General features: G+C 41.5%; 2 protein-coding genes across 2 annotated transcripts; one reads left to right on the forward strand and one right to left on the reverse strand.

Annotated features, from left to right (window-relative positions):
• Window positions 1-956: 956 nt before the first annotated feature.
• LOC308196971 (ubiquitin carboxyl-terminal hydrolase 42-like) lies at window positions 957-3,058 on the reverse strand (the record flags this gene model as incomplete). Its single annotated transcript, XM_080596709.1, has 5 exons — window positions 957-1,724; window positions 2,259-2,329; window positions 2,486-2,553; window positions 2,717-2,819; window positions 2,980-3,058. 5 exons carry the CDS (start codon window positions 3,056-3,058, stop codon window positions 1,638-1,640), a joined length of 408 nt encoding a protein of 135 aa, XP_080452835.1. The 3' UTR covers window positions 957-1,637.
• Window positions 3,059-12,218: 9,160 nt separating this feature from the next.
• Window positions 12,219-18,229, forward strand: LOC308197466 (zinc finger CCCH domain-containing protein 11A-like). Its single transcript, XM_080597943.1, has 7 exons — window positions 12,219-13,979; window positions 14,717-14,779; window positions 15,038-15,133; window positions 15,344-15,409; window positions 15,923-16,303; window positions 17,419-17,588; window positions 18,005-18,229. Exons 1-7 carry the CDS (start codon window positions 13,907-13,909, stop codon window positions 18,068-18,070), a joined length of 915 nt encoding a protein of 304 aa, XP_080454069.1. The 5' UTR covers window positions 12,219-13,906; the 3' UTR covers window positions 18,071-18,229.
• Window positions 18,230-18,476: the final 247 nt, after the last annotated feature.

The raw sequence follows: 18,476 nt of genomic DNA on the forward strand, positions 1-18,476 counted from the left end.
GAAAAATTATATCAGAGTACTTCGCAGACTAGCCAGAGAAAAACACTTCCAAAAAACAGAGACTGGAATTATATGAATATATCTCTTGATTCACTAAAAATAAGTCTTCCCATAAGCAACGTTTAATACTAGAAGTTGCAGACAACTGTTTCCTGATGAATTAGCCTTCTCAGAGGAAAGTTTATGCTTCTTGTCAAGCAGGAACTTTACTGATATTAAGAGAAAAGTGAAAAAAAGAGAAAATGAAAATAAAAGCAGACCATTTCTCTATATTCTTAAGGTATATTCTTAATATACCTTGTTGATCTTTCCACCTGTGAAATCTGCAAATCTTTTCAGTGATATTGTGAGAACGTTGGAAGAACGGTGTACGGTAAATCTCTTGGATGCAGGAACCATCTTTTTACACCTTAAAAACAAGCAGAGACAAGTGTTTGAAAGCATCTTCTTTTTCGCCCCCAAAACAAACTCCTTTTAATGTCTCACGCATGCTTATGCTATTTGAATGATATTTACTTGCATCATATGTTTGGTTTTTTCTTTTCATAAACCCATGCACTGCATGTCACGTTTGTTAATACAGAGAAGAAGGTAAGTTTTACCAACAACTCAGAGCACAGCGGGAACAGGAATCTCTCATGAAAGCGTATTACCAGGGAGTTATAAAATATAAACAAAAAATATTAAAAATGAGTTATATATAAGACTAATAACAGTTATCAGCAATGGAAAAAGTACTGTACATGTGCAAGGCCTTTCCTTTTAAGCTCACAAAAAGACAGAAAATTCTGGCTTTAAGTGTGACTGAACCGATCACACCTCAAAGAGCACATTAAGGAAAGACCATGCAATTCAGATGTGAGGTGCTATTACAGTTCTTTCTCTTCCTCAGACATCAGTTATGAGAATCCTGAATACGCTGCATGTTGCTTTCTAGGATCCGCAGGCCAAGACGAACCTGGGATTAAATTGCTTTAATAACCTATTGGACGCTCTTGATTCGACACCCTAATTTCCTTAGTATCCGACAACAAGAAGTGGATACTGCATTTTTCATTTAGAGGGGTCAGGCATGAATCCTACAGAACTGAGCCGGGCACTCTGTGCTTTTCTGAGGGGATGTTTGACTAACAGCTTGTTTTGCCAAACCATCTTATGCAAATGTTCAATTGTTTCTCACATACGTAGAAACATCTTACATATTGATCAGCACAGAGAGCGCCTGAACTCAATAGGCTTTCCCTGTGCACAGGTTAGGCTTAAGGGAGCTCATTTCAGGCATTAGTCCACATCGACAGGTTTCACAGTTCAAGAGCTGTGCAAGACGCTGTTTAGTGAGCCAGCACAGGCTGCTAACATTCATTACCACGGAGCCAGCTCACATTCCCTGACACTCAATCTAACTTTGTTTCACAGTGAACGCTGGGACCTGCAGGAACCTGCTGCTGCCTTCCACTCCAAATCATTCTCCATAGCTCCTTGCTTCAGCTCACCACTACTACGAAATGAAGCAACAACAACAACAACAACAAAGCTGCGTCTCCTTATTTCTAAATGAAGTTAAAGGATAACTTACGCTCTAAGTCATGTAATATATAAAACTAATATCTAGTATTAAGACATAATTAGTAATGATCTTACTCGCTACATTTATAGCAATTCTCTCCATCCAGCTCTTCAGGTTTCACAAATAGTTCTAGAGCTCTGGTAACAGATGAAACCGCCTAGAGGAGCGAGAAAGAAGAGCGTAAAGTCACTGTAAATTCAAAATTCCAGAGACGCACTAGGAGTTTATAAGAGAACCTGACTAATACATACTTAAGCGATCTACTATGAGCACTGTCAAGAAGGAGGCAGAAAGAGCATGCTCAGCGTTTACCTCACCTGGAAGTCATTCTACTTTGAAACAAATCATTTTCCAGTAACGCAGACAGCATCTATAGTGTGCTTTGTCATCAATACTGGCAACAAATCCAGCAGTCTAACAATTAGATGTATATTGAGGTAGAACAACAAAGAAGTGTGACAGTATTATACTTTGTGCAGCAATAAAATTCTTTCCCCTTAAACCCAATGCAGACGTGGAGACTATTTACAGGGGTTCCACAGAAGGACAAAGTCCAATCCACTTTCTAACCACCACCAAGCTCTTATATTTTAACATTGTACGTGGTTTGGTTTTTTAAGTTAAACAAGTTTAATTTAGAAAGTTATACATGTACTTAAACATCATGAATTATATTTACAAAACCTCCTACCTTTACATCCAAAGTGATATCAAGAAATGCCTCATACGTATCCGAAACTGCTTTGCAATTCAAGCACTTCACTGGAAGCAAAATATAAATGCTTAACAACACGTGAAGGAGACTAACTGTCCACATTCAAGTTGTCGATAGATACTACTTCAGACAAACTACAGACTGCTTTACTACCGACAAAAGACACAGATCAGTTCTAAGGACAGGAATATTTTTAAAAGTACCTCTTGATCTTAGAAATCCTCCAAATATTTGATGAATGGTGGTGGTAGCTTGAGAAGATCTGTCCAATCTGGAAATAAATTATAATCAGACCTCAGAAGATTTAAGGCACACAGTTAACTCTTCAAAGAGTTTTATGAAAACCAAGGATGACCTAGACTTTCAGTTTTGATAGTAAATAAAGGCCTAAAAGGTGCTAGAGAACGTATAAAAGTGAATTTGTTTATGCTTACTTGGTGCTTCCATTCAAGCACACTTCCTGCATAGCATCAACAGTATAGCGCAAGAACTCGTGTGCGTCTTCTTGACTGCCAAAACGGAAATGTTGTCCTATTCCTAAATAAGAAGATGATAGTATTTACCTCATTTAAAAATGAAGTAATTCTCCTGTTTCTAAAATCTCTCTTCTTTATAGTGTTAAAACCATTTATACACATCAAATAATTATTTGAAGATTACAAGATGCTGAAAAAGAAACACATCTGAAGCCACTTACGACTGAGATTATTGATAACACGCGTAGGCTCGATGGCATCAACAGTGCAACGCAGGGCCTGGTTAATGTGAGTCTCCATAGTGCACATCATGCAAAAATCTTGTTCACGACCTGAAGAGTGAAAGAAGAAAGCATCCCAGTCTAGCGAAACAGACATAACTACAAACAAACATATAAGTAACATTTAAACTATAGATACAATATCCACTCTCCTTGTCCCAACAGCCTCCTAACATTTCATTTCACACAACTTTATAGAATAAAAATATCCATTAAGCCTGTATTCAAGTGCATTTTGTGATGAGAAATCTAAAAGACTACTGCAAAGTCACGTTTGTAAAGGCTGACAGGAATGTGAACTCCACAGGTTGCAAAATGTATGAGGAAAGAATATTTGACGTTGATGATACAGCATTAAGAGAACGTGGGTTATTTTCAGCACAGTGCTGTCGGGTGAGCTTCATGATACAGAGCTACGAGTCCTTTGGGAGAAAGGAAAAATTACAGTAATGTATGTAATAGTACTTCTGCCCTCCTTTTTTCAACAGGATTCTTAACTGAAACGATTTCTATATACAGGAAGAAAACAGTTAAATTTCTAGGTATCGATACAAAGATACCAGCCTAAAAAGCATACAGGTTTAGTACAACATTTACTTTATAGTACAACATTTTATTTAGGACAAAATCAGTCTAGATTTTAATTCAGTCCCACAAAAAAATCTAGTCGTGTTCATAACAGCTCATATTGCTTTCTAGGTTTTTTTTTTTTTTTTTTTTTTTAATTGGTTCAACAACAAACAGACCCTTTATTGTAGTGCATTATGGAACCTCGGCTGTGCAGACTAAAGACCTATGATGCCAACATCCTAAATTTTATTGCCTTTCTAGCAGCAGGAAGCCCAAATAGCCCAAATGCCAAATGTTCATTAAATGCATTACTGTCCAATGCACTTCATTATTCCCATGAAGCAAGAAAAGATCCTTTTAAAAAAACAAACAAACAAACAAACAAAAAAAACACATGGTGCATTAAACGCACTCCATATGCTATTCCGAGCCCGCTGCTAATACAATGCTCAAAGCCAGCTTCTACAGGTAAAATCAGGCAAGTAAGTTTGTCTCACAGAATCACTGCTGTTCTTTCACCTTCACAGCTATCCAACAGATTTAAAATACTGTTAGAAAGTACTCACATGACTGGCTGTGCTCAAGAGAAAGCATGTAATTGGCAAGTGGGGGGGTGTAGGTCAAACACTGTAGAGTAGCATTAAGAAAACACGTGTTGCCAAGATTGTACAGGCCAACTCCAACACTTTGTGTTTCTTGCCAATCCATACGTATCTTCTCAGGTGGAAAAAGAATCCTTTGTGGCGGAGCAATTCCATCATTAACAACTGCAAGAAAGTTATATTTAAAAAGAGATTTTGTTTGTTTGTTTCTAAGAAAGGTATTAAGTATATATAGGTATAGTAAATATATAAAGTATATATAGGCATAGTAAAAATACTATTCTGCGGGAGCACCTAGAGGAACTAGCTACAATCCAAAACAGAAAAACTTATTGCAGACACCTTTAATACCGCCATATTCAAATTGGCTGGTCAACACAACGTTTTGGGAAAAAAAGTTTAGTCAACCATTTTAATTTTTTCCTTATTATATGCTTTTTTCCTTATTATAACTTCAACCACAAACTTAGACTTGAAATTATATGGTAATAAATGCAAGGACAATGTAAAAACAAATAACTAGGAATGACGGTATCCCTACAAATATCAGATCTTTTCCTGAGCAATCTTAGCATTCAAAAACCTGTGAATAATGGAACCTGTGAATAGCAACAATCAAACACTTTTCTTTGCAAAACAGAAAAGATATGGATGAATCTGTGCATTACAAAATGCTCCCCATATTTCTCTGTCGACTGTAAATATATCAAAATTAATTTCTGTAACGTCAGTCACTTCAGTTGCCTTAGGAGAATCGCTTTGGAAGTCTTTATTCACAGTAGTCCCGTTCTCTATCAGTGCAACAAGTAAGAACTGCACTTTCTACTTTTGTTTTGAAGAAAACAGAGGCAGGATAAAGCGCACACTTACTTAGATCTCTTTGGGCAAAAGGCTTAGATTTTTCAGAGGATCTACAATAAATAGCACCTCCACATCCTTGGGCCACAGAGACTTGGCTTGAATCTTCTGCAGGTGGTATCCGGCCCCAGTTTGCGGTGCGTGACATCGGTTTTTTAGTACTCGGTTTCTTGGATTTGCCAGACCGCCTTGAAGATGGCTTTTTAGACTTTGAAGATTTGGGCTTGTTAACTATGGTCATTGTTCTCATCTGCGACAGAGACAAATGTTCTGGCTGACGTAAGAATACCAAGAAGCATTCCAAGAAGAAAAGAGTAGTAGAAGTCCTGTCACTTAATCTCAAAGAAACGGCCTTGAAGAACTAACTTGCTGGTATGAATGATTTAAAAGGAATCCCCAAACTAAACACACAAAGGAAAAATTTCCATCAAAACTCTATCAGTATTACTTTTAGCTTCTGCAGAACTAGTGGCTGATGCCATTTCTTTCACTTTCGTAGGATTTTAATCCATTACAACTCTGGAGTCTTTTTAATATAAAAATGCAAATGACATTCTCTGAGGGGAATCAGTTATTTATTGCATTTTTGGAGCTTTGCAATTATCTATTAATTATTACCTATTATCTAATAGATAATGGTTGCGATTTATATATAATTGTTGCTCACGCTAGTAATGGAGCACTATTACTTTACTGCCTGCGCTTTTCTGCTTCGTGTGCACAAAGGTACCTGCATTTCGCTGCTACTTTACTTCTGTCTTTCCAGGGCTCACCCTCTACCTCACTGTCTACTGCACCAGTCATGATGGCTTGGTTGTGATTCTATAATGAGCCTAGCTTTTGAATACACTTTTTCTGGGCGTCACTTTGTGATAGCAAGTTAATTTGTGAGGGCTTATCACCTATGACCTGCTTCTCAGTAGGTACACGTTTGGCCTCTGTTAAGCAGAGAGTCAATCACAGCTTAAGATTTTGTCCAAGATGCCATTCACGAAACTGAGTTTAACCTTGACAGAACTGAGTTTAACCTTTAAACCTGAAGCTCCGTTAAAGAATAAAGCAGCACCCAAGCCAGGAAATAGAAGTTAATCGTCACTTTACCCTGAAACGCACGTAAAGCCAGTGAGCTATTCTGTGCTGGCAGGATTGCTGCCGGGATGGCCGACGAGGCGGCGGGCACAGGGGGCCACAGGTCCTGCTCCCCGGGGCCACAGGTCCTGTCACAGGGGGCTGCCGGGGGTCTCCAGGCGCCGGGAACAGCGGCAACAGCGGGGACAGAGGGGACAGCAGCGACAGCAGCCGCCACCTCAGCCGAGGCCGTCTCCACAACTGCCACAACGGCCTCGGAACGCCGCCCAACTCGGAGCTCCAGCGTGACGCCTTTTCAACCTGGCCGCGGTGCTCACGGCTAAAAGCAGAGCGTTTCCTCCGGCGTGTCTTTACTGTCGGTGCCGGACCGGCCCTCACCCCGAGCTCTCCCTGCTGGGAGGGCTTTGCGGTTGGGGTTTCCCTCCCGCCGCCGCCGCGGGCAGGCCCCGCGCGCAAGCTGTCCGCGCTGGGGAGCGGCATGTCGCCCGCGGCGAGAGCCAGAGGGCGCGACACGAAAAAGCCCCGACACGAAAAAGCCCCGACGTGCGGGCGAGGCGGCGGGGAGACAGCTCTGAGGGAGCGGCCGCTTCGCCCCGCCGTCCTCCTCCCCTCCCGGGCCGCCCCGCCGAGACCCGTGCGCCTCAGGTGCTGCCCTGAGAGGGTGCTCAGGCACTGGGACAGCTGCCCAGGGCAATGGTCATGGCACCGAGCCTGACGGGGGTCCAGAAGTGTTTGAACAATGCTCTCAGACATAGGCTCTGCTTTTGGGGTGGTCCTGTGTGGAGCCAGGAGTTGGACTCGCTCATTATTGTGAGCCCTTTCCACCTTGGGATGTTCTCTGATTCTAGGTCAGCAATCCATTATCTGATGAGAGGTGTGGAGTCATTCGAAGGGAAGAGAGACCAAAACACTTCTGGTTTCCAGAAGCGGGTATTTGGTAACCAAACCGATGATTCCTTTTCTTCTAGAGCAAGTAGCAGCAGGGATCCGCTTTACAATAGGCTGGCAACAAGGAAACAAAGAATTGCAAACAAGACGTAGGACTTGAGCAGCAGCTTGTATACATGCATCAACTTATAAATGAGCACACAGCTGAGCGATAATGCAAAAATTGGACAAACTAAGTGAAGACGTTAACTGTAAATTTTATAGGTACACACTTTACTATGACGTAAGAACTGGGCAAGACCTTTCAGGGAAAAGAGTTGTTGGCATGTAATTTGAAGTAAGCTTCAAATCCCAGAGGACGATTTTGTTGGAACTTTATTCAGCTGAAAACGTGGAAGCCTTGTTTCTGCTTGTGTTAGTTACAGCTCCAGTTTACTTTGGTTGGGAGGGAAGGCATTCCAGGCTAACGTGCTGTACCTGTTCCTTCAGCTCATTGTCCATAAACGGAGGAGCAAATGAAATTCTTTGAATCTCCATTAAACGCAGCACTACAAAGTGGAGTAGAGGGCGATCTAGCACTTAATTTTTCTGTAAGCAGAAAACCCAACAGAATCTCCACAACAGTTTTCAAATCTTGTCCTGCAGTAAATGACCAGCTGAGTGAAGCTTGCATTTAGAGTATGTGCTCCTACATTAGATGGAAATAGCTTTTCCTCTTCAGAAGTGCAACTGAGTGGTGAACTGGCAGCTACGTAGGGAACTAGTTGTGCCAAAGGGTTTGTGTTGAACGCACAGAAAAATATGCAGGTCCCAACAGTAAAGGATTGTCTGTAGGCATCACACTGAGTACAGATGTTATCCGCAGGTTCGTGCCCAGTGCACCGCGCCAATTATTCACCCAGAGTTGGAATGCACACCAAGGTCTTTTAATTACATAATTAATTACAGAACTCTGCAGAGTCAGGTACTTGGCTATCTTTCGCGAAGCAAGCACACCTCTGACTCGAATCACTGTCATTCATACACAGGAAATTTGTGAAAACTCTCTCTTTGGCTCCTTTTGATTGGTTATTACAGCTCACCTAACTTATCTCTACTGAGCTTGCGCATTACAGAGGAACACCGGGGGGGAGGGGGTACAGGAGGAGGGGGACACACACCGAATCCCACATTAGCAAGGATTAGCATTTTGACAGGTGTGATTTCTAATGTGTTAACCCTTAATGACCCTTAATGAGCAAAAGGTTACTATAGGTCAGTCTGGAGCTGGTTTTCTCCTTCTTGTTTTTTCCCTTTTATCCCTTCTCTTCCTTGCTTCTCCTTGTGGAGTAATTGCCTTAAATGACTAGGCATTATAAGCACCCCTCCATCCCAAAAGCTACCCGCCTCCAAGGTGCAACCACCCCTCACTGAGCACATCCTCTGAATTTCTCGGAGCCTGTACCTTTAAACGCAAGCGAGGTAATTTCTACCAATCACAACCAAGATACGCATGACTGGAGTCACTCAAGCTCCACCTAAAAGATAGAAAATAATATCAATTGGCTTAAGAGAAAGGGAATGTTGGGGGAGATACTGTCACGAAGGATACCTTCTGACATCAGTCGACAGGCTGAGCCTCTCATCCCCCCCCCCCCCCCCCCCCGCCCACTGGGATGCTGCGAGGTAAGATCTGAACGCTTGGTTATACCAGGCGTCTCCACGGAAACTTAGAAATCTCTAGCGTCTTTATGCTTTTTAACGTCTTAATACCTAGGCCGTGTACCTGTGCATTTCATGCATGCTAGCTTGCTTTTGCAGACAGTGAATTTATCACTGGCAATCCAAAGGACCTGTGTATCTGTTGCCGTAATAAACTGCACTTAATTGCATTGTTCCTGGCCGTGACAGTTCTCCTTGAACGCGACTAGAGCGAGGGCGTGCTGCGTTGGTGGTGGATCCGTGGCCGTGATAGTTCAGTACCCTGAAGCCGACCGCACCCGTAACGGTCAATCGGCTACACCCCTTAATGCGACACTACTAAAGGAAGAAGATGACAGGGCTTGCACGCATCGCATTAGGCTTTGCATGTGAAAACACCCCCAAATAATTTCACATGCATTTAACGTTTTTAAAGGGAAAAAACCAGGAAGGTGTAGTCCTTCTGTAAGCTACAGCTCTTGATAGTTAAGGCATCAGCATTCATTCCTTTGCTTGACAACAAACTATGAACATACAGAAGAGTTAAATATTTTCATTGCATTCTTAAAGGCGATTTTTCAGACTTGTGCTTCAGTTGTTGGAGTTGAAGAAATCGGTAGACGCCCTTACTTTTACGTTAAGACCAAAATCTTTATCTAAGATTGTGTTATCTAACACAACTATACTCCCACCCCCACATGCTTTTTGGAACTTCTGAAAGATCTTTCTGCAGTCCCACTCTGATGGTCTTTCAGTAACATACAAACTGCCGTGGCAGATTCTGTTACGGTGCTTTTCTATTGACAGTGTGCATAACACTCAAGGTAAAGCCCCTCATTTTGCAGTGGGGACATAAAGTGTTTCTTTGGACGCTGCTGCTTCTGTTAGTACTCATTTTTTCAGAAACTTGTTGAACCTGAGCTGTGCCTACCGCACCAACGAATGCTTTCATGACACAGTATTTTGTCAAAGCAGTTTTGCTTCTTGGAGCTACAGAAGCAGCTCTGGCTACATGATAGGGAACTGTGCTGCACTGGCAAAAACAGACTTACTTACAGACTTAACACCACTTGCTAACTTGATCTATTTCAAATCTCATTTTAACTTTAAAGAGCAATCAGTTTTGCGGTTCCTGTCTTACTAAGTTGCCTTGTTTTGCATGGAAGGTCAGCCTGTGAATGTTTTGCTTTATTGCATGCTTCAAAAAAAGGCTGAGAGGAAGAGACTGGAGGAACCTTTTCTATTCTATAGACTTTCCCCCACGAATGTGGAATTGCAGGCTACTTGGATGAATGTTCGAATGTAAGGGAGCAAGCCTCAGCCAAAGGAGGTAGAATCCTTGCTTAAGAGGAAGTATCAGTGTGGGGACATCTTTGCTTAATGGGAGCCATTTAAACTCTTCATAGAAACTCAATAAGCTCTACATCTTATATTTGGAAAGCAGTATGGTTACGCAGCTGCTAACCTAATGACTTGAGTCTTCTGCTCTGCAACTTCAAATTTTGTTTTCAAGCAGTGCATACATCAGTTTAGGCTTTGGACAAGGAGATTTGTAATGCAAATAGTGATAAACCAGAATCAGTGCTACTGACGAGCGTAATGGTGAAATGCAGCAAATCAAGTGTTCCTGGAGAACTGTGAGATTACAAAACCAATAAGCCATGAAGCACTTTTTTTTTTTTTTTTTAATCAATTCTTATATGCTGAAATAACACCTTCAAGAAAATCTGTTTATCCAGCCAGGCGACGGTGTCTACCTGTAAGCACAAAGGAAATGCCTTGAGAGTTCGTTTGCTGTATTTGAAGTTCTTATACCCTGCAGAAATAATTATTTAGAGTAACATGTAACTGAGGAGATCGTAGCAGGAAGTATATTATTTCTAGCATTAAATTGCTGCCCCGTTGCCAGTGCAATCTAGGGAGAGAACTGTATATAATAGTTAAACTCCCCTGGACTGACTTACATTATAAAATATTCTGACAAAGTAAGCTCTAAATCACTTGACATTTTGAAGAGTTTTAAACGGGTACAAAACCGAAGCTTTATAAACCAAGCAGCATTTATAATGCTTCATATATAAAAACAATGCCTATTTTTAAGATTTGTTACATATCTATGTAGATACGCTTGCTGGAAAAGCCAGGTCTGTTGTAGACCAAATGCTGCAGATTAAGACTTGTGGCTTACCAGTTTCATTTCTGTATTTTCTTGGAAAAAGTTTTGAGTTAGAGTTTAAATATAAAATGTAAATACTGTACAGATATATATTGAAATAAGTATTTCTTGGTGTACACAGGTGATATGCATGACAAATATTCTGTATCGATCATTGTTAAAAACGTAATGTTCTGTGTAAATCCACTGCGTATTAATCTTTTCATTTATCATCAAGAGCTGTTACTTAAGCCTGGACATTCTCAAAAACAAAGTGTGAAACTATATACCATTGTGTAGCTCCTCCTTTATCAAGAGTACATGCAAGATAATTGCTCCTTTTTTCCCTTTCCAGAGGATGATTCGATTTTATAGCATGGATTATAACCGCTCTTGCAAGTGACCTTCTTTTAAGCACAACAGTTTAAATGATCAGGTTACAGAGAAAACCCTTTCACTGAAAAATAGATTCAATAAAGACTTGTGGCTTACCAGTTTCATTTCAAAACCCAAGTTGTTGGGTTTGATGGAAAAATGGTTGGTTTGGACGGTAAAAAGGTCGTCGGTTTTGATGGTAGGTTTAGTCTGAGTATTGAAGGCTTCCATCAGTAAGCTCTGCATCTGAAAGACAAAGGGAAGAAATGTCATTCCCTGTTGTGATACTCAACATGGAACTGTCTGGCTCAGTGGTTTTCTTTCTAAAGAGAGAAGTCACAACCCTGCACATGGCTTGATCTGCTCTCTGACTACAGGGCTGAACTGACTGTTGAAGGCAGCTTCCAAAGCCCTCCCATTAAACTGACTGCATTTCAGTTCCGTGCTAAAATTGGTCAACTGTACAGAATATTAGGACAAAGCTACCTGCTTTGATAGCAAACGGTAGACCTTAGGTAAGTTACATTCATTTGAAGGTTTGACTGGACGGCATCCTTGTTTTACTAGTGATCTTGTGGTCAAGCGGACCAAATCCTAGCCACAGAACAGAAGCATTCAGAAACTGGCTAGAGAGAGCACTTAGGAATGCAGGAATTTAACTGCTTTAACGCTGCTCTTTCTCTCACGTATCTGGATTTTCCTTAAATCACAAATTATCACTAGCTATCCTTGTTAATTTATTCAAAGTAACATGAGTCCAGGTGAAAAGGCACACTCTAACAAGTGCTCAGTTGTTCCTAGTCTGCTCCTAGCTTACTTGAGAGGTTCAATACAGTTAAAAATAAATAAATAAATAAATAACCTGCTGAAGTAGCCTGAAGTAGTGGAAAACTCGGAAAATGTCCCAAGCCCTACACACCCTCCAGTTGTAATCAATGCTGCAGATGATGATAAAGATGATGATGGTGAGCATGGTTTGGTTCTTGGAAGGAATTTGTGCTGTAAATGATTGTGTAAGTCTTTGGTTCTTGGAAGGAATTTGTGCTGTAAATCAATGTATAAATCACAGATGACCTGAGGTCTGACTAGCGATAGGGCAGGCAGTCTGGTCAGGTCACTGGTGGCTTTGTCTGGCAGTCAGTGGACAGAACCTGAAATGTTGGAGGAAAGCTTAGAACCACTCTTGGCTTTAGTTGGTCTGTTGTGTAAAGCTCTATGTGAAACTAGGAAGGAAATTCCTTTTTTTTTGTCTGAAGAGTAATATGTTGTGTAGTAGTTAAAGCTGCAGAGAGAATCTAGAGTCCTAGATGTTTTGTCCTAGGGTAGTCTACTTACGAGTTCATCAGGTCAGTGTAGCTGTATTAAAAAAAAAAAAAAAAAAAAAAAAAAGCTTTTTTATAGGAACCATGGACTGAAGTGTCATTGCATGAGCTACATAATCACGAACAATCTGGCCTATGCATAACTGAATAGATTTTTCCCCTTCAGACCAGCTTTCTGCGGAAGGAGAAGAAACTAAAACTCCCGTCCAGCAACCAGCTGAGGAAGGCCAAAATGGATTACGGATGATTTCCACTCGGAAAGCCAGTGCTACTACTGCTAAACAAGGTATTCCAGCACCTGTAGTAGGATAAATCGGAAGGAGAACTTGACAATTAACTCAAAAGCAATGTGGCGTAAAAACACAACAGAATGTAGGGGTGCTGAATGGACTCGGTTATTTCCATGATCTCATTTCTCCCTGATACCATCATGTGCCCATTGGGTCAGAAAGTTGAACTCCTTTTCTTTCCTTTTGGAGAACAAAACAGGGTCACAGCATGGAGTTTAAATGGCTGCACGTGCAGCCTGGCAACCACTGTTGAAAGCCATATCTAACGATAGAGGGATCTAATATCACGTAAATGGATTAAAATTAAAACTACAGTTTTTACCCTGAAGGGTGAAAGGAGGGGCAAAATGCCATTGATTCTATGGTTGTTTCACTTGTGAGGAGTGTTGACAGGCTTTATTCTAAATACTTCTGAAAGTTCCTGAGCACTAAGAAGCCTGAGGATCTGTGGTCCTCAGTGAGTGCCTCTAAGCCTTAGTCTCATTAACTGTTTTCTGTTTTCAGAGGACGGTCTGAATTTTGGAATAAAAACACTTGAAGAAATCAAATTGCAGAAAATGAAGGAAAAAACTAAGAGACACGGTGGTGAGTTAATATTCCCTACTTTCTTACCCTCTTCACCTTCATCCTGTGTGATGATTTTTCTTTCAAAAAAAAATTCTTCCAGTAATACCGGGTAGCTGGCTATGCTTTGGTGAATCCAACTATTTGCCAAAGAAGTGAAATTTGATTGGCTTCAGAATGGCAGGTGATGGTGGCTGGGAGCTGCTTGAGGGATAGACTTCCATGTTTAGCTGGGGGCATCGAGCAACCTGATTCTCAGCCAGCTGGTATTCTAGATGGGAATTCCAAGGGCAACCAGAGGCAAATTAGTCACCTCTCTTATTTGCATGCTCTGGTCACTGTATGTTTGACAGTAATGAATAATTACAGTTTTTTGTTCTTCGTGATAGTTTTTTCTGTTTGGTAAACTTCCTTATGTTTTGCTTGCTCTGAGCAGAAGGTCCTTCAAGATCTTCTCTTCCTCCCGTCGATTCTATGATTTTTCCTGCTCCGGAAAAGGAAAATGTCCGGACAGTGGTGAGAACTGTGACACTGTCTACAGAGGAAGGTAATAATTAATGCTTTTGTTTTGATTTCATTACTCCTCAACTGGAAGGTTAAGCAAGAAGGAAGGCAATTCACCCCTGTTAGCCTCCTGGTGCTGCCGCCTTCTGTTCAAAACATGCTTTTATGCTGAAAGTCCCTGGTTGTACTGGAAAGCTTTGGTGCTCAGGTTAAGTGCAGTAGCAGGAGAAAGAAAAAAATGTGTCAGTATGCAAATAGGGGGATAACTGAAAAACAGGAGAGTAACGAGAAGAAAGAGCTCTAGAGGACAGTGCTATGTAAGAAGCAATTTCTGAAGCTTTAAAGAGGCTGACAGTGGCACGTGTGGACAGTAGTGCGATAGGAGTCTGTGTATAAATTATATTGTTTAGAGTTGTGCAAATTCCTTTGAAAGGGAAAGAAGTGAAGAAGTACTTTTACTCATAGACATTCACCTTAGAAAGGAATATTTCTCAGCATTGGTACCTAATAATATTCTGCTTGCTTATGCAGCTCTGTTCTGCACAAAGTATAGCTGTCAAGCAGACTCAGATTCATTCTCGACTACATTCAGCTGGAATTTGAGGCAAACACTGAGACTATGGATACTTTTTCTAAGTTAATTATAGTTGTAATATGAGTTTGTGTGGTTTAGCTGTCAAAACAGTGTCTTGCTGGGTTTTTTTGGACATGGGCTAACAGTATACTATTTCTATTGGCTACTGGTCTCTATGAAATAGAAAAATTTTACTTTTGTTTTAGGGGAGGAACCTGTGGTTCGACTAGATCTTGCTGAGAAACAAGGAAAACGGAAAGCCTCCGTGGGTAAGAACTTTTTATGAGCTGTTATTTAGGTGCCGCCTTCTCTATATGACTGCATCGAAGAGTATTTTTGACGTGTGAGAGGAAAATGCGTTGCAGTGGAGATCTGTGTTGACTGCAGAAATGGCAAAAAAACCATTTAGCAGCTGAAAGGCAATTTTATGAAAATATGCTTGAAAAATAGAAGCTTGTGGTTGACTGTTCTCAAATCTTCCTGCAAAGAAATGTTCTTAAAATATTCCTTGTTTTCTCTGTCTGAAGCTGATGTAAGCGCCCTTCCCGTGAAGCGCAGCCTTGCTGAAAGGCTGGGGAAGAAGGTGGAGGTTCCGGGAAATGCTGACAAAGCACCAAAGAGAGGTACAGCTACTAAACAGGCATCTGGATGTGATTCACGGGTTTTGTATTTAGGCTCTCTGTTTGTCCTTTTCCTGCGATGTTTCTTTTTGCATGTTGGCTGAGGTCTTAATCACCGGGATTCAAAGTTACCTTTCCTGCCTTGTTTTCGAATGTGAACACAAAGTTGACGTTTATGCAGCCTCCCTAATTTGGTCTTTTTCTGTTTTGCAGTTCAAGTTCCCAAGTCTGTGAAGGAGAGACTAGGATTACCTTCTCAACGGACTAGTACTGCGAAAGGTAACAACTGGCTATTAAATATACTTTCTCCTTCTTCCTTTCCGTGAACTTAGACCGTTTTCATACAGCCCTAAAAAGGAATTCAAATGAAAACAAAGAACTGGTTCCCCTTGCTCGAGTGCTGAAGCTCTTCTGACAGCCACTATCAGAAATCTGCCTCTAGGTGTGTGTTTATTTTCCGCTTGTGCCTTGTCAAGGTTTTAAGCTGCTTCTGTGAACCATCATATACAATTAGAATAGAGCCACTGCCAGGAGCAGGAATTTGAAATGCAGTCTGAAAAAGTAATCAAGTAAACTAGCATTTCTGTGTAGCAACTCTCTCTGGATAGGGCTGGTCTTCAAAATACAACAAGTGGCTCAGAGGAGGAGGAGAATGTTAGGCTATTGTCCTAAGATGGGTTATTGGGAACGCTCAGGCTTAGTTTTCCTTAGTACTGTGACAAATTTTGGAGACTTAAACTATTGTTGGACTCTCTTTAAATGCTGGTGCTTCTCATTTCTTGATGATGACAGGGAAGGCTGCTAAGCCAAAGGGAGAGATCCATGTGAAAACACTGGAGGAAATCCATCGTGAGAGAGCTCTTCGAGAAAGTCAAGCCAAAGCCCAGGCTGAATGGCATGGTAAAACCAAAGATCCCAGCGCAGGGGCAAAAATTGAGGGTGAGCCCAAGAAGCAGAGTGTGCTCACTCTTTCCGGGCCCAGCAAAGTGCAGTCGAAGGAGCCGGCAGGTAAAGCCAAGCCAGAAGGAGAAGTGCGTGTTAAAACCCTGGAAGAAATAAAGCGCGAGAAAGCTCTGCGGATGCAGCAGAGTGGAGGAAATGTGCCAGCTCCCCCAGCACAACCTGGACCTGCCCCAGCCGGGCAGAAATCGTTATGGAACACAAAGCTATCAGGTAATAAGATGCTTTAATACCTGCCCCGGTGAGGTGCTTCCCATATTGAGCAAGTTCCATTTGCTCAGGATCTGCTTTGCTTTTTCCTTCAATGCGGAGGATAAAAGAGTTTAAGGCTACAAAGTTCAAAGGCAAAGAAGGGCCAGAACGTGCAACCATGTCTGTTTTCGTTAATTACGTGATGGTATTCTGTATTTCCCACTAGAAAATTAACACATTGAGGGGCTTTTTAGTCTAATTTTGGTATTCTGTTTTTTTCTGCCATCTGTTTATGGTATGAAGTCCTCCCTGTGTTGAGTTCAAGTTCACCTTCCTCTTTGGCATGTGTTGCTTAGCTTGACACGTGTATGTGTTTGTAAAGCATGCATCAGCATCTTAATGTGGGGGGCCAGTTTCTGTCAAAAATGACAGAGGATCAAAGGCCTCGTTGTTAAGATTATATCAACTTTGTAAAATGAGATTGTGTGAGGGAGATAAGGAGGGCTTAAAGGCTGCATGCACTGCACATTGTAGCCTTTCTCTCTGTCTCACGGGACACGAGGAAATAAACACACAAAGAAAACAAGTACCCAGCTTTCTTTCGTTTCTTCTCCTGCCAGCCAGACGTTAGGTCAGGAATGGGAGACTAGAATATGACTCTACAAATTTGGATTTTGTAGAACAACTTAATAAATTTTGTGGGACATCACTGCAGGGGAGAGGAAGCTGGTACAACAGTTGCATACACTCTCTTGTCTTACTATACCTGCTGCTTTTCCTTTCCTAGAGGGAGCAAGACTTTAAATACAAAAGCTGTCAACATTTGTGAATCTTACTAGACTTCATACAACGTCTTAGAGTATTGCTTGCACTTGGGATCGCTCTGTGTCTGAGTTTCCCTCGTCCTGGATTATGATTTACTGTAGCCATTCACTTTCTTTGTTCCTTTGTATGGATTGTTGGTAGACGGAGTTTACTATGTGGAAGATATTGCTGAGAATCCAGGCAATGGCAGTGTAATTCTGCTGGCCAAATACAGTTAACTGTGTAGAAGGGCCGTGGAAATGAGGAAGAGAACGTGGATTTTTCATGAGGCAGAGCAAGACTGTATCAGTTCTCTCTTCCTTTTACTCTAGCCAACTTTAACATGTTTGCGAAGCCTTGGGATGGGAAAGTCGCTTCCCCCAAGAAGAAGGCACTGAAACGTAAGGCACCTGGCAGTTTTCCCTCTGCTGTAGCAGCTGTGAAACCACGGACTGCCTCCGATGCAGACACAATGGGACCTCCAGCCAAAAAAGCAGCTATGGTAAGGACAGGGGCTAATGCAGAAATGGATCCCTTGTAAAATTTATACCCTCCTCTAGGAGAAAAGATGGAAAACTCAAATGTTCTACAGGCCTTCTGTTTCCTTTTAAATCCAGTAGCTGCCTACAGAATTCTTGTAGTACCCTTCCATATTTATTAGATTAATGGCACTATTTACTTAGTCCTCTGTGATTCTGTGATTTCTCTGGTGTGGAGGATTTTGTCCATTAATGCTGTGTTCTTAAAAGACACAAGATCATTAGTAACCTCCAAGTGAATATTAACTTTCTTCAGGAGCACCTTGGTTTTGTATTTTGGCTAAGGCTCCGCAATGCCAGAGGAGAAGCAGCATGGAGGAAAAAGCTAGTAAGGAATCTTTTACCCATGAGTCCTAAACACTGTTTTGCTGCTTTCTAGGCTGTTCCAGCCACGCTGGAGCACGTCCCAGCCACCAGACTTGAAGAAAATCCCCAAAACAGGTGATGACCACAACTTGTTCTTTTTCTCAATCGGTGTATATCCCCAGTGAAACATAAGTTCTGTCACAGGTGGGGAAAAAAGGAGGGTTCTGAGATAATTAAAGCCCAAATCCATCAGAGGATAAGTCACTTATTTATCTTATAAGATAAATAAGTCACGTGAAATGACTTCCTAGCAGCTAGCAGGAATGCTTAATTAGACTTACTTTCTTTAAATGCTGCAAGTCGGTACAGCTTTCCAGTGACTTCTTGCTCTGTCTGAATACCTAAATGAGGATGAGGTGAAGTTCTTCTACTTCCTCGTGAGGTGATAAATGATGAGTAGTGTCCTCTGCCTTTTGGTCCTCAAGAATGCCACCCGAACAAACATACAAGGTGACAAGAGTGCAGGGAGAGCAGAGGGAAGTGAT

This window comes from Anser brachyrhynchus, assembly GCF_964034855.1.
Source record: "Anser brachyrhynchus genome assembly, chromosome: 6".
In the NCBI taxonomy this organism is placed as follows: domain Eukaryota; kingdom Metazoa; phylum Chordata; class Aves; order Anseriformes; family Anatidae; genus Anser; species Anser brachyrhynchus.

Coding starts and splice junctions, on each gene's coding strand:
- LOC308197466 (XM_080597943.1), top strand. CDS start 13,907: ATGATTTTTCCTGCTCCGGAAAAGGAAAATGTCCGGACAGTGGTGAGA. Junction 15,134..15,343: donor TGACAAAGCACCAAAGAGAG/GTACAGCTACTA, acceptor TCTGTTTTGCAG/TTCAAGTTCCCAAGTCTGTG. Junction 15,410..15,922: donor ACGGACTAGTACTGCGAAAG/GTAACAACTGGC, acceptor TGATGATGACAG/GGAAGGCTGCTAAGCCAAAG.